Raw genomic sequence first — 22,934 nt, forward strand, 5'->3', positions numbered from 1 at the left:
ATATAGAGAAAAAATCAACAAAAATCTTCAAGGAATATGTGCATCAGTGGAGAGATGTGGTAGTCCAAGTCTAACCACCACTGACTAAAAAAGAGATAACTATGCTATTTGTCAATATATTGAAAGCTCTGTATTATGATAGGTTGGTGGAGAATGCCACAAAAAACTTCTCTAACATGATAATCTCAGGAGAAATGATAGAGAGCGCTATCAAAGTGGTAAAATTGAAGGGCCCAAAAAGAAAACAACAAGTTCAAAAAAAAAAAGCATGAGACATATGCTGTTACTCATAGAAATCTCTCGCATCATCTTTTTATCCCATATAATATAAGCCCTTCATACCCTCCTTACTACGTTGTTGCTAACCAAATTTTTCAACAACCATATCATTTTCGAGTACCCCGACAACCATCGCTCAGATCAAGCTTTAGCCTTCAGCTATTCAATTACACCTCTGCACCTCTAACTAGACCATTTTCCAACTAATACATCCAAACAACAATCAAAGAACCCCATAAAATAATAACAATCAGGAAAGACCTCATTTTATCCAATTCTTATGTCTTATACCGATTTGTACTCTTAATTGATGAGAGATCATCTTATCGTTCTTTCCTACGTAAAACCATTAAAGTCACCTTATCCGAGTTGGTATGATCCTAACGTTAAGTGCGATTATCATTATGGTGTTACAGGATACTCTACTGAAAATTATACAACACTTAAACATAAGGTGCAGGGTCTGATAAACGATGGCCTTTTAACTTTTGACACTAAATTCAAGCCAAGTGTTAGTGAAAACCTTTTGTCAGATCACACCGAAGGAAAAATTAATATGGTGGATATGAAAAAATATGTAAAAATCAAAAGATGTGTGAATGAAATAAAGACTCATTTTGAATGGGTTTATGATTGTTATGCGAGGTGAGTATGATTCAACCGTTGTTTTTGGATAACAATGGAAGTCATGGAGACCCCAACCATTCTTATAAGTACCATAAAAAATCGATTGGACATTCGATCCAAAGTTATGATAACTTTAAACGAATATTACAGAGCTTGATAGATGAGGCCATCATTGAGTTTTATGATGAATGTGATGGAAATAGTATGAATACAGTAGGTGATGATCATACTGGTAAATCTTTTCTCACTGTCTACTATGATGAGAAATCAAAGCCCCTAACTGAGAAAATTATCTTCTCTTCTAGAACATCAATGACCATTTATATCCCTAGTCCATTCCCTTATCAAACCGACAAAGCAGTCTCATAGAGATACGATTATGATGTGGTGATGCGAAAGCTTAATATGTCCTCAAATAATCCAAGTACGAAGAATACTATCAACATAGCATGAATAGGAAGAATAACCCAAAGTGGTCGAATCTACACTCCTGAAATGTCCGAAAAGGCTAAGAAAGGGAAAAGCAAGATAAGAGAAGAAGACACAAAGGAAAGCCAAGATTCTCAATCGGTGGTAAGCTTAGAAGTGCAAGTTAACAAACTGGTGTCAGAAAAAGAAGCTTATGAGTTTCTAAAAATCATTAAATACAGTGAGTACAGTGTGGTTGACTAGTTAAATAAACTGTCAACTCATATTTTCTTACTGTTGCTACTATTAAATTCTAAGTCGTATATAAACATTTTGCTGAAAGTGCTCAACCAAGCTTATGTCAAGCATAACATTTTTGTTGAGAAGGTAGATCACATGGTTAGGAATATTATAGCCTCAAATTTTATCACCTTCAATGATGATAAAATACCTTCGAAATGACGTGGTAGTGTTAAAGCTTTACATGTTACTGTCAAGTGCAAGTCTTATACTATGGCCAAAGTGCTGATTGACAATAAATCATCTATTAATGTTATGCCTTTGACGACCTTGTCAAAGTTTTTAGTGAATTCCTCTCACATGCGAAATAGTCATATGATTGTAAGAGCATTTAAAAAGACGTAAAGAGAGGTAATTAACAATATAGAGATCCCATTACAGATCGATCCTTGTACCTTCAACATCATATTTCAAGTAATGGACATAACTCCTGCATATAGTTGTCTACTTAGAAGACCTTGGATTCACACGATCGAAGTTATACCTTCATCTCTATATCTGAAGGTAAAATTCATCATGAAAGGAAAATAAGTTTGTGTGGATGGTGAGCAGGATTTATTAGTAACAAAAACCTTAATAACTCCCTACGCTGAGGTAGCAGAATAAGCGATCGAATATTTTTTCAGAGCTTTTGAAGTAACAAACGCTACTTACATAAGAGAAGGGTCAAGGATACTGATCCCTCAATTGTCAAAAGCTACGAATATGATAATCAAACAGACTACTGGTAAAGGTTGGCGAGCCAAGCAAAGTTTAGGGAAAGCTCCATAAGGAATCGTAAGAGCACCATGCTCGGTTAAAAGTAAAGAAAGATGGGAGTTAAGCTATAAGCCTACGATTGCTGATAAAAAAATGTAATGCTGAAGAAGAAAGAAAAGAGAATGGCATACCTCAAAGAGTAAAATTTGATTGATGAAAAAATGGTATTCCCTTATTTGTATGAAACATTTCGTTCAGGCGAGTATGTCTATCCTGGATTAACAGAGGTCAAATAAAGAGAACCGGTAGTGGGATTGGAGAAATTTTTTTCTCGATTTTAAAATGGAGCAGAGGAAGGAGTCATGCAGAATGAAGAGATCCTTTTAAGTTAAAAAACCAAAAATGGTGTACCATTTTGTTATCCTAAAACCTTTTAACTCGAAAACTCCAATTGCTTCTGCCTAAGAGCATATGGAGGAAATGTATGGGCTTATTTTCATTGTCTTAATAAAATGATGAATGAAATGCATTTCACTTATACCATGTTCTCTATTTTTCATTTTTTTTCTTTCATTACCCTTCTCTTTGCCCTTGCCAAGATTAATATATATTTCTTTATGATTACACCTATTTTTAGGTTTTCTAATAATGAATATTATGGATTACCAAGGCAATAACACCTGGTTTGATTTTGAAAATTTGACTCACATTAACGAGCTTGATAACGATGTTGATTCAGAAGACTGTAATTTACCTCATGATCTATTGAAATGGATAGAACAAGAGAAGAAAATTATAGAACCCCACCAGGAATCAACTAACCTATTAAATTTGAGAGATGGTGACAATAAGAAAGAAGTTAGGATTGGTACTTCACTATCACCGATTGAGAAGTAAAAGTTGGTGAATCTACTATGAGAGTACATGGATGTATTTTCATGGTCTTACCAGGATATGCCAGGACTTAGCACAAAGGTGGTTGAGCATAGGTTACCTTTAAAATCAGAATGCTAACCAATATAACAGAAGTTGAGACGTATGAAGCTAAAAATATTACTAAAGATAAAAAAAGTAAAAAAGTAATTTGACACTGATTTTTTAGAAGTAGCCAAGTACCCTGAATGGGTAGCCAATACAGTCTCAGTTCCTAAGAAAAATAGAAAAGTTAGAATGTACGTGGACTATCGAGATTTAAATAGGGCTAGCCCAAAGGATAATTTTTCATTACCACATATTGATACCCTTGTAGATAACACTGTTAAGCACTCCACTTTTTCATTCATGGACGGGTTCTCTGGCTATAATCAAATTAAAATAGCTCATGAAGATATAGAAAAAATTACATTTGTGACAATGTGGGGCACGTTTTGCTATAAAATTATACCTTTTAGGCTAAAGAATGTCGGTGCCACATATCAAAGGGCGATGGTCACTCTCTTTCATGATATGATGCATAAAGAGATAGAGGTATATGTTGATAATATGACAGCTAAGTCTCAGGAAGGGGAAGATCATGTTGTTAATCTCAAAAAGTTTTTTGAAAGATTACGGAGATACCAGCTCAAGCTGAATCCAGTCAAATGCACATTTGGTGTTAAATATGGAAAATTGTTAGCGTTTATAGTTAGTGAAAGACGTATAGAAGTAGACCCTGATAAAATTCAAGCCATTCAAGAATTGTCAGCACCACGCACGCAAAGAAAGGTAAGAGCTTTTTGGGGTGATTGAATTATATTTCTCGCTTCATATCCTAATTTACCTCGAAATGTGATCCAATCTTCAGGTTGCTTCGTAAAATAATCCTGGTGAATGGGATAAAGAATGCTAAAATGTATTTGAAAAGATTAAAGAGTATTTGACAATCCCACCGGTGTTGGTTCCACTAGTTGCAGGAAAATCGTTGATTTTATATCTAACGGTTCAAAAAAAATTGATGGGATGTGTATTGGGACAAAGAGATGAAACTGACAAGAAAGAGCATGCTATATACTATTTAAGTGCAAAGTTTACAGAGTACGAGGTTAAGTACGCCCAAATAGAAAAAATATGTTGTCAATAGTTTGGACTACTCGTAGACTTAGGTAATACATGCTCTACCATACGACGTGGCTAATATTAAAATTGGATCCCCTCAAGTACATTTTTAAAAACCATATTTATCAAGTAGGTTAATGAGATGGCAGGTTATGCTCTCAGAATATGATATTGTGTATATGACACAAAAATCCATAAAAGAGAGTGCAATTACTAATTTTCTTGCTGATCGAACTACAGAAGATTTTGAAACTATGAAGTTTGAGTTTTTAGATGAATATTTGATGGCAATCTTACAAGATGAAGATAAAGAGCCTGTAAGAGAAGTATGGAAAATGTTTTTTGATGGGGCATCCAATATAATGGGGCATGATATTGGAGCAGTGCTAATATCTCCAGAAGAGAATTACTACTCTTATACCGTAAGGTTAGATTTCAACTGCACAAATAATATTGCTGAATATAAAGCATGCGTCATGGGGTTACAAATGGCCATTGAAAAGAAGATTGGAACACTAGAAGTATATGTGGATTCAGCCTTAGTAATTTATCAACTAAAAGGTGAATGAGAGACCAGAGACCTAAAATTAGTGTTATATTAAAAGCACATAATTGGCTTGACGAAACATTTTAAAGAGATCCAATTTCAACATGTTTTTCGAGAAGAAAATCAGATTACTGACGCCTTAGCTACTTTGGCAGTAATGTTCAGGTTAAATAATAGTACGAGAATTCAGCCCATTTTAGTACAAATAAAAATTTTACCAATCCACTATTCAAATGTGAAAGAATCTGTAGATCGACAACCATGGTACTATGACATTGTACAATATATCAAGTGTCAAAACTACCCAGAGCATACTTCAAAAAATGATAAGAAGATCATTCGAAGATTAGCAACAAATTTTATGCTTGATGGAGAAATCCTATATAAAAAGAGTCAAAATCAAATTTTGCTAAGGTGCGTCGATGTTGTGGAAGCAAGAAGGATACCTAAAGAAATACACAAAAAAATTTGTGAAACAGATGTTAACGGGCATATGATGGCCAAACAGATTATAAAAGTTGGTTACTACTAATCTACAATGGAAAATGATTACATCAGTTATGCTAAGAATGTCACAAATGTCAAATTTATGCAGATAAAATTCATTCCCTTTCAGTCTCGCTACACGTTTTGGCACCACTATGGCCTTTTTCTATGTAGGGAATGGATGTGATTGGACCTATAACCCCAAAAGCTTCAAATGGACATCGATTTATCTTTATGATAATCGATTACTTTACAAAATAGGTAGAAACAGCTTCGTATGCTAGTATTCGCAATCAACGATGTGTAGATTTATAAAAAGAGAGATAATATATCGGTATGGGCTCTCGAAAAGGATCATCTCAGATAATGCTAGCAATTTGAACAATAAAATAATGAAAGAATTGTGTGCACAATTTAAGATTAAGCATCATCATTCAGCATCATATCTCCCAAAAATGAATGGTGCAATAAAAACTGCGAATAAAAACATCAAGAAAATACTGAGAAAAATGACTGACATATATAAAGATTGGCATGAAAAGTTATCTTTTGCTTTGCTTGCCTATAAAACATCAATTCGAACCTCTATAGGGGTCACCCCATTTTCACTAGTGTATGGGATGGAAGTTGTATCACCGATTAAGATGAAAATTCCTTTTTTGAGGGTGTTGATGGAGACAAATTTGGATGAGGCAGAATGGGCTCAGGATCGTTTCGAACAACTAAATCTTATTGAAGAGAAAAGGCTCTCAGCACTTAGTTATGGATAAATATATCAAAGAAGAATCATGCGAGTACATGACAAAAGGATACGACCCCAATGCTTTCACAAGGGAGAATTGGTTTTGAAAAAGATTTTGCCATGTCAGCATGACAATAAAGAAAAATAGACGCCTAATTGAAAAGGTCCATATGTGGTAAAAAAAGGCTTTTTCTGGTGGAGCTCTGATCCTTACAAAAATGGACGATGATGAATTGTCAAATCCTATAAATTCAAACACTGTCAAGAAATATTTTTCTTTAAAAAAAGAAAAATAAAAAAAGAGAGAAAAAATAGATAAAAAGAAAGTAATTCAGATTGAAAACCCAAAAAGGGTAGTTTGAATCAAAAGGTGTCATTTGAGCTGAAAACTTGAAAAGGTGACTCGAATGAAAGTGAAGCTCGAGAAAGTCTTTCAAAGAATGAAAGAGTGGCACCAAATAGATGAATTCTTGCTAGAATTAAGTGAAATGACTTTTAAGGGGCTAGTTCCCATTAGTCACAGATATGGGGTAAGGATTGGTCATATAAAATCACACGTGATAAGATCGTAAATGTAATGAATTTTTAGAGAAGACTTGGTCTGAGTTGGCTAAGGTCATTCAAATATTCATTATTTAGAGAATTGCTATTTGATTCTTGAAATACTCTTGAGTAAACTGCTCTTTATGTCTCGAAAGGCTTATCTTTCTAAACATCGACGTACCTCATTAATGACCATGTTTCACACCCAATTTTGAACCAAAAATCATTGCATTTGTCATTTAAAATTAAGATAATGATTGATAAAGTTCATAATCGACCAATGCATCGCTCGAAAAGAAAATGCAATATAAGGATGACAGAAATAATAATATGGGGTCAGAAAGAATGAAATGAGATTGATTGATCACTAAAGACAAACAAAGAGAGGAGATAAAGTGTCATAACGGTTTTGGAACCGCCAGCGTAAAAGATGATATTTTAAAAATCGAGAAAAATAAATAAAGAGGAGTCGCCACCAATCTTTGTTAGGGTGTGATTGGCCACCCAAAAGTTTTATCTTTTTAATAAAGCTATAAAAACGGGTTTAAAGTTTATCAAAAAGATCAATTTTGGTTTACGAAAAACCAGATTGGGTCCGGGAGTCGATTACGCATGGGGAAGGATTAGCACCCCTACAACGCCCATAAATTGGTACCATTCAATTACGCGCTATTTTCGATGTTGGATAAAAGTGATTTTAATTTGAAATTTAACTCTAATTCCCTTCATTAAAAAAGATATTTTTTTGCTAAAATTTTTATTTAAGAATATTGAGAAAATCTTTAAGTTAAAGAATTATCTTGAAATTCTCCAACATCTAGGCAGAATTTGAAATAACTCTTTCCACTTCAAATTTAACACAACAATCCTTAAAATAAAATAACACTCTTTATGAAAAATTGTTGGTGACTCTCCAACATCTAGGCAGAGTACAATGAGTAAATTAAAGAGAGAATAATGCAGACAATTATTAATGATAATACGATAACGTATGTATGCTAATGAATGTCCTTTATAATGAAATGCAATTTAAGAGTTGGATTCTTAAATATAATGAGACCACCCTGACTCTCCAACATCTAGGCAGAGCTTAGGTGCGACTGTTTATATTTAAGATCCTATTTTTATTTTTATTTTTTTATTTATTAATCTTATTATTAATATGAATTACGAACTCATGTGAAAAGACTTAACGAAGTAAAATTTCCTAAATACCCTATCATCTAAGCAGCATTCGGGAACAAATTACTTCAAATAAAATTTTCACACGTGTCCTTAGGATTTTTTTTAGGACTTTGGATTTTAAGGATTTGGGATTTCGGGGGGTTTTGGATTTAATGGATTAGGAAATAGTGCTTAAGGTTTCGAACATCTCTAAAAATCCCCAACATCTAGGCGGATTTTTTAAGCAAGTTCGATTTTAATAATTTTTGAAGATTAATTAAAAATTTCTTATGTTTATTTATGAAAAATAATTAACAATAATTCCCCAACATCTAGGCGGAATTATTGTTTTAGAAAAATATTTTTATTCCCTCCAACATCTAGGCAGGGAAGATTATTATTATTTTTTTTAAAGCATTTTAATATATTTTTTTATTATTATTTGTTCTTAATTTTATTATTATTAAAACGATTAAACATTTATTCTAACAAATTTATAAATTTATCATGCATAAATATAAAAATATATTTATAATAACAAAAAATAATAATAAAAAAAATTAGAAAATTCAAAAAAAAAAAATTTTACCTGAACCGGACCGGTCAACGCTGGTTCGGGCGGTCTGACCGGTTCGGTTTTGTCTGGGCGGTTCGGTTCGGTCTAGTCAGACTGGGCAGAGCGGATGAAGGAAGCGGGTCGCGGGTCTGGCGCGCGGACCCGGGTCGGGTCGCGGGTCTGGCGCGCGGACCCGGGTCGGGTCGCGGGTTGACGCGCAGATCTTCAGGCTTAAAACGACGTCGTTTTGGGCCTTTAATGAAACGACGTCGTTTTGATTTTGGCAGTTTATATAAAAGGCTCAATTTTTTTTTTGTCAGTTTTTTATTTTCCAGAAAAAAAACTTTTTTTTTCTTCTTCTTCAGCAGATCGCCGGTCAACCGTTGGTGCCGCCGCCGTCCGTCGTGACCGTCGATCTTCGGCTGCCGTTTTCGGTGGTCAAAAAATTCCAAAATTCTCCCACAAGCTCTTCTCGACCCCTTGAGCGCAGATCTGACCTCCTTTTCACCAAAAGGAGTCTCAAAATTCCTAGATCTGTCTTCAAAGTTTCGGCCAAAAAAATTTTTTTTTCTGCGTTCTTTCTCTTTTTTTTTTTTTTTGAAGCTGACCTTTCTTTCTCTTCTTCGTGCAGGAAGCTTGGCGCTGAGGTTCCTCGCCGTAGGCGAGGACTGTGTATTTTTTATTTTGTTTCTGTTTTGGTTTTTTTTTGTGGCAGTTCTGTTTGTGGTTGTTTTCGGTTGGTTTTTGTGTTTGGGTATTTTGGGTGTTTGGGTGGGTGGATCAAAATTTTTCGTTCCTGAACTCTCAAGCTGGAAAAATTTTTTGTTTCAGAATTCTCACTTGAAAATTTTTTTCGTTTTTCTTCTCCCTCTTCTTGTTAGAGTTTTTGTGTTGATTTTAAAGAGTTTTAATTAAGTGGGATTTGGCTGGCTATAGGGTGGTTAGTTGGTAGCTGTAGGGTGGCTGGCAGGAGGCTGGTCGGGGGGTTTGGTTGGGTTAGTCAGGGAGTTGGTTGAATGGCCGACAGGGAGTTGGTCGCGGAGTTAGTTGGGGCAGTTCGGCCCCTTACCAACTCCTTGACTTCTGTCTGATTTCCATTTTGTTTTTTTGTTTGTTTTGTTTTTTCTTTTTTGTTTTGTTTTGTTAAATATTATATTAGAAATCAAACGGTGGACCCGGACAAAATCGGTGTCTACAGCTGCCCCTCTTTGCACATTACTGAGAAATAGGAATAGGGCAAAGACAAAGACAACGATTTTGTCTGAAAATAAATTCTCTTGGAAAAGCTCCTCTACTCTCAGCAGAGGCTCCACAATTTTAAAATTCACATCTGAAAAAACTCCTCTCAACAGAGGCTCCACAACTTTAAAATTTCATCTGAAAAAAGCTCCTCTCAACAGAGGCTCAATAACTTTAAAATCTCATCTGAAAAAGCTCATCTCCTCTCAGCAGAGGCTCAATAACTTTAAAATCTCATCTGAAAAAGCTCCTCTCAACAGAGGCTCCACAACTTTAAAATTCTCATCTTGGAAAAGCTCCTCTCAGCAGAGGCTCCACAACTTTAAAATTCTCATCTTGGAAAAGCTCCTCTCAGAAGAGGCTCTACAACTTTAAAATTCTCATCTTGAAAAAGCTTCTCTCAGCAGAGGCTCCATAACTTTAAAATTCTCATCTCGAAAAGCTCCTCTCATTAGAGGCTCCACAACTTTAAAATTCTCATCTTGAAAAATTTGACGCCGTAAGTCGAAAAATAATGAATCAATCAAGATAACATTGCGAATCGATTTTATGCCCGGAGGTCTTAGAAATTATGCCCTGTGGTCTTACAGAATTATGCCCGGAAGTCTTAGACATCATGCCTGGAGGTCTTATAGAATCATTCGAAAGTCTTAAAAATCATGCCCGGAGGTCTTACAGAATCATCCAAAAAGTCTTTAAAATCATGCCCAGAGGTCTTACAGAATTACTTGAAGGTCTTAAAAATCATGCCCGGAGGTCTTACAGAATTATCTGAAGGTCTTACAAATCATGCCCGGAGGTCTTACAGAATTATCTGAAGGTCTTACAGAATTATGCCCGGAGGTCTTAGAAGTCATACCTGAAGGTCTTACAGAATCATCCAAAAGTTTTAAAAATCATGCCCGGAGGTCTTAGAGAATCATCCAAAAATCTTAAAAATCATGCCCGGAGGTCTTACAGAATCATCTAAAAGTTTTAAAAATCATGCTCGGAGGTCTTAAAAGTCATGCCCGGAGGTCTTATACAGAATCATGCCCGGAGGTCTTATAGAATTATCTGAAAGTCTTAAAAATCATGCTTGGAGGTCTTACAAAATCATCCAAAAAGTCTTAAAAATCATGCCCGGAAGTCTTACAGAATCATCCAAAAATTTTAAAAATCATGCCCGGAGGTCTTATAAATCATGCTCGGAGGTCTTACAGAATCATAAAATCTTTGAATGCTCCTCATAATCAGAGGCAATGAAACTTTAAAATTTTAAAAATCTTTTAACACATGGCTTTCGCTTGATCAGAGATCTTTAAGACTTTAAAGGTCTTTTTTTTTTCTTTTGAAAAAAGTTCCCTCTGAACAGAGGCTTTGAAATCTTGATTGAAATTGATTCTTTTTAAACAGAGGCTTTCAAATCTTGATTGAGAATGGTTCTTCTGAAATAGAGACTTTAAAACTTCAAAAAAAATGCCTCCCTTTTTTCGAAGTTGATAAATGTAAACATGATATAAATATCTATTCTCATCAAATGCAGCTGATGCAAATGTTAATGCCAACGTAAGAATGCAAATGCTTGATACATTTGACTTTTTCACAATGCAAATGACAATGTCTTTTTCATGTAGATGCCCCTACAAATACCTTTTCTTAAGATGCAGATGCCATGATACAAATGCAAATTCTTCTTATGACGTGAATGCAAATGTCTTATACAAGTGATGCAAATACGAATGTCTTTCTTGTGATGTAGATACCATGATGCAAATGCAAAAACTCTTATTGCCCCACTTTTTTTTTGTGAAAAATTTTTGTTTTTGTCTTTTTTTTTATTTTTAAAATTTGTTTAAATTTTTATTGTTTTTCTTTCACCCAAAAAATGATCTCAGTATTATGTGTAAAATGCTCCAATAATCTTGAAAATTTTCAAAAATGATCAACAATTGGCCCACATAAAGTATCTTTGCAATTGAATGAAAAAATTAAAAACTTAAGACTTTTGAATCTCTTGAAAATTGATGATTACTCTTTGGAAAGCTTATGGATGGGAGGGTAAATTGACACTTCAACTCTTTTTACTGGTTGGCATATCTCATGGAAAGCTTGACGAAGGTTGCAAGGATTTCTTTTGGGTTCCCAAAAGAGATAAAAATTTTTTTAAAACACTTTTTTTTATTGAAAACGTGATACTCCAATGTGAGTCGAAACTAGTCATTACTCTTCAAACAAGATTTGAGAAGAAGGTAAGGCTTTTTTTTTAGAAAGGTCTTTAATGGGTACTAGTCTTTCAAAGGGTTTTGTATCGAAACTTTTTATTTCGGATAGAACCTTAAAACTCTGAAATTCATTTTGGGGCATTAAAAAATGACTTTAGCTCTAAACTGCCTTTTTGGGGTTTTCACCTTAGAGCTATTTTTTTTTTTATCAATGAAGGATTCAACAAGTATATACAAATTCAGGGATATTGCTCTTCAATCTAAGTATCCATATTTGATCAAAATGGGCTTTTCAAGGTATGTAATGTAGGCTAAGGTTAAGGGTTCTGAAAAAATAGATAAATAGGCTCAAATATATTATTCAGGGTGATTAGGCCAAGGATCCTGATGAGCACTCTCTGACTTTCTTCTTTTGCCCCCCCCTTTTTTTTGAAACATTTGGCTCTAGCAACTTTACTCACCCCCCCTTTTTTTTTTACCTTGAATTTTCATTTTCAAGGTATATATATTTTTTCTCTTTTTTTTTATTTTTTTTTCGAATTCTAAGTGAAGCTTCAGATTCTTATCTCTAAGGTTTCTTTGTTTTGCCTTAGAAATACTTAACTTTATCTTTGGCTGTTTACTTTCTTGAATCTTGAAATTTCAATCGAAGCCTTGTTCACTTTTTACCCCAGACTTTCACCTCCGAAGGGCATGTTAGATGCTTCCAATATCGGATACTTTCTTTGAAGTTAATCTTGAATGTATCCTAATTTTTCTCCCTAATGTAGAAAATGATCCTTGGCTAGGGTTTATTTTGGAACAAAAAATTTAATAGGCTCAAATGGGTAACAAATGGATAATTTTTATGTACGAGAAGGATAGAGAAAGATGGCCATTCATCATTTCAAACATGATCACTTGGGTAGAAGAGCAAATCATTGAATATGTCCATTTTATTTTTTTCTTCTTTTTTTATTTTTATTTATTTTTTTTATTTTTTTTATTTTTTTTCTTTTCATTTTTTATGCCCCATCCTTTTTTACTCAAGGTTCTAATGATGATTAAGTCGTATAGGATTGATCGTATAGCTCAAAAAGGCTCTTTGGGCTCTAAATTTTTTGGCATTTTCTTGGTGAAAAGAAAAAAAAAGGTATAAAGGTATGAAATAAATTGTCTTAGGCAGAAAGGGATTTTTTTTTTCAATGTGCCTTAAGACATGGAACAAAGGTTATTTAAGAAAAAGGCTCAAGTGTTTTTGTATCTATGGTCATAGCAAAATTTTAACACACATTGGACTATCGATTGAAAATTTTGAAAGAATATCTGATTTTTTAAATTCAAAACAAACTTTTAAAATTAATCTCTTTTGTTCTTTGCCCAGGAAAAGATTTTCGGTCTTTTAAGGTCTGAATTCAAACTCACATTCCCTAAAAGGTTATGGTTGATGAGTCCAATCATTTAAGTGATTAAGGACATGAAAGTATTTGAAAAGGTGTGGAGGTATTTGATGAGCTTTTTCCTAATAGTAATCACCATTTCCTTTAAGAATTCTTCCATCTTTATTACAGAATAAAACTTTTTTTTCCTTTTTTTTCTCTTTTTTTTTAAAAATTATTTATGTGGGACTTTTATCCAAACAAATGCATAAAGAGAAAATTTTATGGAAAAAAAAATCCAAAGTATTCAATTCTTCCAATAATAAGTTAAATAACTCCTAGAGACACAATGCACATGTCCTACATACATAGTAGAAAAAGAAATCATCCTATCCTGATTTTCACAACTTGACACCTCCCATTTCATCTCAACTTCTCACATTTGACAATTGAATGGAGTCAACAACTTCCATCGTTCTATTACCTCCGGAGTCAGAATACCATTCTTGATAAGATCTTCAACATTTTCTTCCAACTGCCTGCATTTTTCAGTTGAGTGGCCAATTGCCCCCATATGGTAATCACACTTATCATTGGGATTGTAACTCCTTGTTGATGGATTTGGTGTTATTTTTAGAGGCACAAGAGTGAGATATCGACCTTCTATTAGCAAAGGTAAAAGGTGAGAAACAGGGATGGGTAATTTTTCTTGATCATTCCTTAGTCTCTTTCAATTTTTTGCTGATCGGGTGGTGGATTCAAATGTGGGAACAAGATCATGAATGACCACTTGAGGATGAGAGTTTGCTGGAAAGCTCAAATGCTGGCTTGATTGGCAAAGATATGGGTTTTGAGAGATATGGCTTATGGCAAGGTGATAGGGTTGATAAGCAAGATAAGGATTGTACGGGATAAAGCTATTAGGTAGATGCCCCTCCAGTGTGACTGCTTGCACCTCTTCTTTATTATGTTCTGATGTACTTTCTTTTTCAATATCTGTCGCATCTTTTAACTTAATCCTGTCACTCTTAATTGCATTTTCTATAATGTCACCAGAAATTATCATGTCCGAAAAATTTTTAGAGAGATTCTCAATCATTCTTTCATAATAAGGAGTGTCCAAAGAATTGACAAACAGAACAGTAATTTTTTTCTCTGATAAAGGTGATTGTACTTGAGCTGCTATGTCTCTCCATCTATGTGTATATTCTTTGAATGTTTCAGTTGATCTTTTTTTCATGTTCTGCAAGGACAACCTATCTGGCATCATATATTCAACATGCTTGTATTGTGCTAGAAAGGCCCTAGCTAATTCATTCCAAGAGCAAATCTTACTTCGGTCTAACTGAGCATACCATCTTGCTGCAGCTCCAATGAGACTATCTTGAAAGTAATGGATCAATAATTTATCATCATGAGTGTAGCCTATCATCTTTCGACAGTACATGGTAATGTGTATTAAAGGGCATTTTGTTCCATCGTACTTCTCAAAACTTGAGGCTTTGAATTTTGATGGAATAACAAGATCAGGTACTAGACTAAGTTCACTGACACCAATATTCTCGTACACATCATGGCTTTCAATTGCTTTCAGTCTCCCTTCCAACAGATCATACTTACCTTTCATCACTATATCTTCTGATGGATCTGGTACCTTTTTCAATTTTTTTAATTCTTTATGATCATCCACATTGGGCACAGTAGTGAAGTCGTGAGGAGTATGCCCAAGATTAACATTTGTCTGAACTGATGGTAACTTAGCAAAATGGCCAACATAAGGTTGATCAGTTGTTAGAGGTGCTTGTGACATATGGGGATCTTAAACATATGTGAACCCAGATGGATACAATGGTGTCTTGATAGCTGTTTCCTTCCTTGTCCTATGCGTCTCAGCAACTTCTTTTTCTTTTATCAATTCCACTATCATCTGTTTTAATTCTGTCAGTTGTCTATTCACGTTTTGTTGCATTCTCGTAACTGTTTCACCGATCTTTCCTTGGGCCTTTTCTACTTTGTCCATTTGACTAACACCTTCATTTTCCATGATTATGGTACTGGCTCGAGTGCTATAAGTGTGCAGACTCAACTGACCTTGTTTCCTATAATAGCTATCCTTGAACCTTTTATTAATTACCAGAAGTCAGAAATGCATGGCATGAATTCTATTATATATATATATATATAAAATTTGCTTCGAAGGTTATGACAAGTATATTTACAATTATCATTCCTCATCCTTAGCTGGCATGAAAAATAATGAATTCAAGCAAATGATGCATGATATGCAAGTCAAATTTTATTACTTTGGTGAGGGGAAACTTGAATTCCATCCTATGTTCAAAATGGGTCATCTAGATATATCCTTTCTGTCTCAAAAGTTTGGTGAAAACATACTTGTAACCATCATTCTTTTTTCCACTTTTTTTTAGGCACGCCAATAGAATAAACAGATGCATCAATTCATAAAAAATCTAGGTTAAAAGAAGTTTTCATTCATTTTTAAAAGCATCAAGTTTACACATCATGAACCATTCTAGGACTAGAGCCAAAAAGTGCTAAACATGCTCCAACTTCCCTTTGTCTTTCCTAAAAAATAGTTGACTATGATTACTAGGGAGGATAACTCTTTGCTTAAAAAGCTTTTTATTCATCATTCTGACCAACTTTACTGTTATCTGCAGCACTGCCTACCATTTCGACATGGATCAAAGAAGGGTTCTTATGAATAACTGGCTTCATTTTGGTATCAAAACTCAGATATCTGGCTTTTATCAATCCTTGCACCCTATGTTTCAAAGCTGTGCAATCTTTCAGAGAATGACCCACAACACCAAAATGGTATTCACATTGGGCATTAGGGTTATACCATTTAGGAAAAGGTGGTTTACAAGGTTCAGCAGGGATAGGGGCAATGAGGTAGTTTTCTAAGAGCAGTGAGTATAACTCTGTGTAGGACATGGGTATTGGATCAATAGGGGCTTTTCCTTTAGTGTTACCAGAGTTTTTCTGTCCTATGGTTGGTTTATTTTACTGAAAAGGTGCTAGTATAGTTGGTCTCGAGGTGAATTGAGAAACTTTGGATCGAAGATTGGGTTCAAAAAGTAGTGACGGGATAGCATGCTGACCAGATGATTGTGAAACATGAGATGGTGGATATGGGTTCAGGTGTGAAATTCTTGGTGGTTGCATGAAAATTAGGGGTCTAATTCTAGGTGCTTGGAAATGAGGTTGAAAATGGTCATAAGGAGGATTTAGGTATGGGTTAGGACTAGAGATAGATGGTTGTTTGAAGCTAGGTGACTCCTTATTGGAAATCAAACTCTTGAGCTCAGTTATTTGCGTGGCTAGTTCACCCATTCTTCTCTTAAGTTCGCCCAAACTTCGATCACTGTTCAAATCACCTAATGCTTTAGCATACTCTGGCAGAGTGTTGGAACTAATGGGAGCTAATTGACCTTGACTTGATGGTAATGACAATGGTCTTTGAGGAGGAACAAACTCAACTCCATCACTTCCTCTAATCATTTCTATCAATTGAGCCATCTGTTGTTTCATCTCTCGAAGCTCAAGCCATAATTCCTCTTGATTCAACTCCAAAGCACTAATCCTTGCTTTCAATTGATCTTCCATTTTCGTCACTCTGAACCCCACCAAGACAGACATTTTATTCCAGAACTTAGACAAAAAATTCTAGACTATTACCCTTATTGAATGAATATCACAAAAAACAAAGACACACAAAGTATGTTTATGAATACATGAATATGAGAATGTCATGAAATGCATATATACTTATGACAATGAATGTTTATATGTACAAAGACCCAAATAAAAATTTTCGTCAACCATGAATGCATATGCAAAGAATGCAATGTTATGTTGCAAGAATGGTGGGATATGAAATGCAATGTATGTTCCATACGACCTTATGAATCTATATGCATGAAATGCAATGACATATTTACATGAATGATGAGATGTATTCCTATGACCAATGCTTATATGGAATGCATGAACTTACCAAGTGCATGTTATATTTTTACATGGGATGTAATGCTTGTATTATGCCAACCTAGTGAAACTGACACTACTTTTTATGATGTATATGGGATGGGATACATGTATTATTTTTTATAATGTATGAAATGCATGAAAATTGATTTTTTTTATTGGGCCAATAAACAAAGAATCTAAAAAAAATTAATCTTTAGAAATGTTCTTTTGCCCTTTTTTTTTATTGACCTAAAATAAATACCACATATTCAAATATAACACACACAAAGAAAGAAAAAAAATTAATAAAATAAAATGACTCAAGAATTCAAAACAAACAAGTAAGAGAAATAACCATCTGACAAAATAATATAACGTATAATGTCCTAATTTTTGGTAATTTTTTGAAAGACAGCATGGCTTTATCCTAAGCAGGTTTCTTATGGCTCACGATATGCTTGGTTTGGATTGACAGGGTCTAAAGGTTCCCAAATTGTTTCTCACTATCATCCATATTGGACTAGTAAGGCACCCCGATCCTCACCCATTACAGGCTACGAACGGAAAGGGTTCAATCTGAGTGGAAGTGTTTCGCTAGCAAATGCGGAGGTTATCACCTCACGAGAGCGTAACTACTTTACTTCCTCCTAAAAGGATGGAGCCCGGTTATAGAGCTCATGTATGCAAGTGAATATGCAAAGTGTGTGCAAGGTAATGTATTAATCAAAATAACATGAATAAATCAAAAACAAAATCAAAATGAAGTAATAATTAGCACATAATTTATTTCATTTATTCACATGACTGTTTTCAAAAAATAAAAAATAAAAAAAATTAAACTAAATATCAAATAAAATCAATTAAATCCAACCATTTTCAATAGCGCATAATTAAAATTTTGGCCTGACTCTCAAAATTCCCCAGTGGAGTCGCCAAGCTGTCATAACGGTTTTGGAACCGCCAGACGTAAAAGATGATATTTTAAAAATTGAGAAAAATAAATAAAGAGGAGTCGCCACCAATCTTTGTTAGGGTGTGATTGGCCACCCAAAAGTTTATCTTTTTAATAAAGCTATAAAAACGGGTTTAAAGTTTATCAAAAAGATCAATTTTGGTCTACGAAAAACCAGATTGGGTCCGGGAGTCGATTACGCATGGGGAAGGATTAGCACCCCCACAACGCCCATAAATTGGTACCATTCAATTACGCGCTATTTTCGATGTTGGATAAAAATGATTTTAATTTGAAATTTAACTCTAATTCCCTTCATTAAAAAAATATTTTTTTGCTAAAATTTTTATTTAAGAATATTGAGAAAATCTTTAAGTTAAAGAATTATCTTGAAATTCTCTAACATCTAGGCAGAATTTGAAATAACGCTTTTCACTTAAGATTTAACACAACAATCCTTAAAATAAAATAACACTCTTTATGAAAAATTGTTGGTGACTCTCCAACATCTAGGTAGAGTACCATGAGTAAATTAAAGAGAGAATAATGCAGACAATTATTAATGATAATACGATAACGTATGTATGCTAATGAATGTCCTTTATAATGAAATGCAATTTAAGAGTTGGATTCTTAAATATAATGAGACCACCCCGACTCTCCAACATCTAGGCAGAGCTTAGGTGCGACTGTTTATATTTAAGATCCTAATTTTATTTTTATTTTTTTTATTTATTAATCTTATTATTAATATGAATTACGAACTCGTGTGAAAAGACTTAACGAAGTAAAATTTTCTAAATACCCCATCATCTAGGCAGCATTCGGGAACAAATTGCTCCAAATAAAATTTTCACACGTGTCCTTAGGATTTTTTTTAGGACTTTGGATTTTAAGGATTTTGGATTTCGGGGGGTTTTGGATTTAATGGATTAGGAAATAGTGCTTAAGGTTTCGAACATCTCTAAAAATCCCCAACATCTAGGCGAATTTTTTAAGCAAGTTCGATTTTAATAATTTTTGAAGATTAATTAAAAATTTCTTATGTTTATTTATGAAAAATAATTAACAATAATTTCCCAACATCTAGGCGGAATTATTGTTTTAAAAAAATATTTTTATTCCCTCCAACATCTAGGCAGGGAAGATTATTATTATTATTTTTAAAGCATTTTATTATATATTTTTTTTATTATTTGTTCTTAATTTTATTATTATTAAAACGATTAAACATTTATTCTAACAAATTTATAAATTTATCATGCATAAATATAAAAATATATTTAAAATAACAAAAAATAATAATAAAAAAAATTAGAAAATTCAAAAAAAAAAATTTACCTGAACCAGACCGGTCAACGGTCCGATCAACGCTGGTCCGGGCGGTCTGACCGGTTCGACGGTTGGATCAGCGGTTCGATTCGGTCTGGTTGGTTCGGTGGTTCAGTACCGGTTCGGTTTTATCTGGGCAGTTCGGTTCGGTCTAGTCAGACCGGGCAGAGCGGATGAAAGAAGCGGGTCGCGGGTCTGGCGCGCGGACTCGGGTCGGGTCGCGGGTTGACGCGCGGACTCGGGTCGGGTCGCGGGTTGACGCGCGGATATTCGGGCTTAAAACGACGTCGTTTTGGGCCTTTAATGAAACGACATCGTTTTGATTTTGGCAGTTTATATAAAAGGCTCAATTTTTTTTTGGTCAGTTTTTTATTTTCCAGAAAAAAAACTTTTTTTTTCTTCTTCTTCAGCAGATCGCCGGTCAACCGTTGGTGCCGCCGCCGTCCGTCGTCACCGCCGATCTTCGGCTGCCGTTTTCGGTGGTCGAAAAATTTCAAAATTCTCCCACAAGCTCTTCTCGACCCCTTGAGCGCAGATCTGACCTCCTTTTCACCAAAAGGAGTCTCAAAATTCCTAGATTTGTCTTCAAAGTTTCGGCCAAAAAATATTTTTTTTCTGCGTTCTTTCTCTTTTTTTTTTTTGAAGCTGACATTTCTTTCTCTTCTTCGTGCAGGAAGCTTGGCGCTGAGGTTCCTCGCCGTAAGCGAGGACTGTGTATTTTTTATTTTGTTTCTGTTTTGGTTTTTTTTTGTGGCAGTTCTGTTTGTGGTTGTTTTCGGTTGGTTTTTGTGTTTGGGTATTTTGGGTGTTTGGGTGGGTGGATCGAAATTTTTCGTTCCTGAACTCTCAAGCTGGAAAAATTTTTTGTTTCAGAATTCTCACTTGAAAAATTTTTTCATTTTTCTTCTCCCTCTTCTTGTTAGAGTTTTTGTGTTGATTTTAAAGAGTTTCAATTAAGTGGGATTTGGCTAGCTGTAGGGTGGTTAGTTGGTAGCTGTAGGGTGGCTGGCAGGAGGCTGGTCGGGGGGTTTGGTTGGGTTAGTCAGGGAGTTGGTTGAATGGCTGACAGGGAGTTGGTCACGGAGTTAGTTGGGGCAGTTCGGCGCCGTACCAACTCCTTGACTTCTGTCTGATTTCCATTTTGTTTTTTTGTTTGTTTTGTTTTTTCTTTTTTGTTTTGTTTTGTTAAATATTATTATTAGAAATCAAACGGTAGACCCGGACAAAATCGGTGTCTACATAAAGAAAAAATTCAAAGAAGATTTTTAGAATAATTAAAAGCCAAATGGGTCCACTAGAAGATGAAGATTTTTTAAGGAGAATCGAAAGACTTAAAAGGGCAGGACTATTAGAAGTGGCTTTTAAAGATGGAAAGAATTGAACCAAAAGTTGAATTAACTTAGATAAAAATGCATGATATAATTCATTGGTTGCATCTTTATCCTTTCAATCATCACAATTATTACATGCATCGCATACCTCCTGGTAAGTTGCATAAAAGATTTCTTTATGAAACATCAGGAAGAAGTCCTCTTTTTCAAAACAAATATGATGGCCTTGAAGGTAATATGTTACCTCCAAGATAATTCTTAAAACCAAACTATCGGTTTATGGAGTACCCAATCCCCTATTTCTCAAATCATAGCTCAGTTATGGTTACTTTTATTTCCTTGACTTGCGATTCAGTCCCGATCGTCGTTAATATTTGACTTGTGATTTAATCTCGATCATTCTTAAAGCTTCTTGACTTACGATTTAATCCTAGTCATTTTTATTTTTTTGACTTACGGTTCAGTCCCGGTCATCGTTAATCTTTGACTCGTGGTTAATCCCGATCATTCTTATAGCTTCTCGACCTATGATTTAATCATAGTCACTTTTATTTCTTTGACTTGATGTTCAGTCCCGGTCGTCGTTAGTCTTTAACTTGTGGTTTAATCTCGATCATTCTTATAGCTTTTTGACTTACGATTTAATCCTAGTCATTTTTATTTCTCTGACTTACGGTTCAGTCCTGATCATTTTTATAGTTTTCAAATTATAGTTTAATCCTAGTCTCCTTATTTTCTAATTTACGATCTAATCCCAATCTCTTTATATTCTGACTCGCTGTTCAATCTTGATTTTTTTAATCCAAAATCGTAGTTTAATCTCAATTGTTGTCTTTATTTTTGACTCGTGGTTTAATCTCGGTTAATCTCGATTGTTGTTATTTTTTGACTCGTGGTTTAATCTCGGTCTCTTTATTTTCTGACTTATGATTCAATCCAAATTGACGTTATTCTAACTCGTGGTTCAATCTCAATTTTTTAATCCAAAATCGTAGGTTAATCTCAATTGTTGCTATTTTCTGACTTGTGGTTTAATCTCGGTCTCTTTATTTTATGACTTGTGATTCAATCTAAGTTGATGCTATTCTGACTCGTGGTTTAATCCCGATTTCTTTAATCCAAAATTGTAGTTAATCTCGATTGTTGTTATTTTTTTACTCGTGATTTAATCCCGATTAATCTTGATTATTGTTATTTTCTAGCTCGTGATTTAATCTCGGTCTCTTTATTTTTTGACTTGTGATTCAATCCAAGTTGACATTATTCTGACTCGTGATTCAATCTTGATTTCTTTAATCCAAAATCACAGTTTAATCTCAATTGTTGTTATTTTTTGACTCGTGGTTTAATCACGGTTAATCTCGATTGTTGTTATTTTTTGACTCATGGTTTAATCTTGGTCTCTTTATTTTCTGACTTATGATTCAATCCAAGTTGACGTTATTCTAACTCGCGGTTCAATCTCGATTTCTTTAATCCAAAATCGTAGTTTAATCTCGATTATTATTTTTTTTTGACTCGTGGTTTAATCTCGATCTCTTTATATTTTGACTTGTGATTCAATCTAAGTGCAATCATGATCTTGTTATTCCTTTACTTGTGGTGTTGCCCCAATCATTTTCTTTATTATCCGACTTGTGATGTTGCCTTAATTGATTCCTTATTTTTCAACTCACGATGCCATCTTGGTCATTTTCTTTATCATTCAAATTGTGGTTAAAAATTCATCAAAACAAAAAAAAACAAAAGAAAAACTTTTGAAAAATCCACGGTTTGATTCTGGACAAAATCGTTATCTTTGTCTTTGCCATATTCCTGATTCTCAGTAATGTGCAAAGATAGGCAGCTGTAGACACCGATTTTATCCGGTATATTTATATATATAACAATAATGATTTTAATAATAATAAAATTTGTTTAATTAAAATTAAAAATCAATTAATTATTAAAAAAATAGAACAAAACAGAAAAAAGAAAAATCGAGGATGGCAGTGGTGCCTTCTCCGACACCACTGCCACCAGGCCTTACACCCCACCCTTCTGATCACCATACCCTACCCTCCACCCCTCTGATCACCCATCCCGCTGATAGCCACTACCCTCACTGTCAAATAAGACATAAACAAATAATAAGGAATGG

At 34.3% G+C, this 22,934-nt stretch overlaps 2 protein-coding genes across 2 annotated transcripts in view; both read left to right on the plus strand.

The window, feature by feature from the left end:
• The window catches only part of LOC111307701 (disease resistance protein At4g27190-like), a 78,955-nt gene that overhangs the window by 22,220 nt on the left and 33,801 nt on the right, over positions 1 to 22,934 (plus strand). The window lies entirely within an intron of this gene.
• Positions 4,527 to 5,641, plus strand: LOC149512475 (uncharacterized). Its single transcript, XM_089751451.1, has 3 exons — positions 4,527 to 4,908; positions 5,014 to 5,411; positions 5,555 to 5,641. The coding sequence occupies exons 1-3, from the start codon at positions 4,527 to 4,529 to the stop codon at positions 5,639 to 5,641; spliced, it is 867 nt and encodes a 288-aa protein (XP_089607577.1).

This window comes from Durio zibethinus, chromosome 22, assembly GCF_047325235.1.
Source record: "Durio zibethinus cultivar Kanyao isolate XHJ-2024 chromosome 22, ASM4732523v1, whole genome shotgun sequence".
In the NCBI taxonomy this organism is placed as follows: Eukaryota; Viridiplantae; Streptophyta; class Magnoliopsida; order Malvales; family Malvaceae; genus Durio; species Durio zibethinus.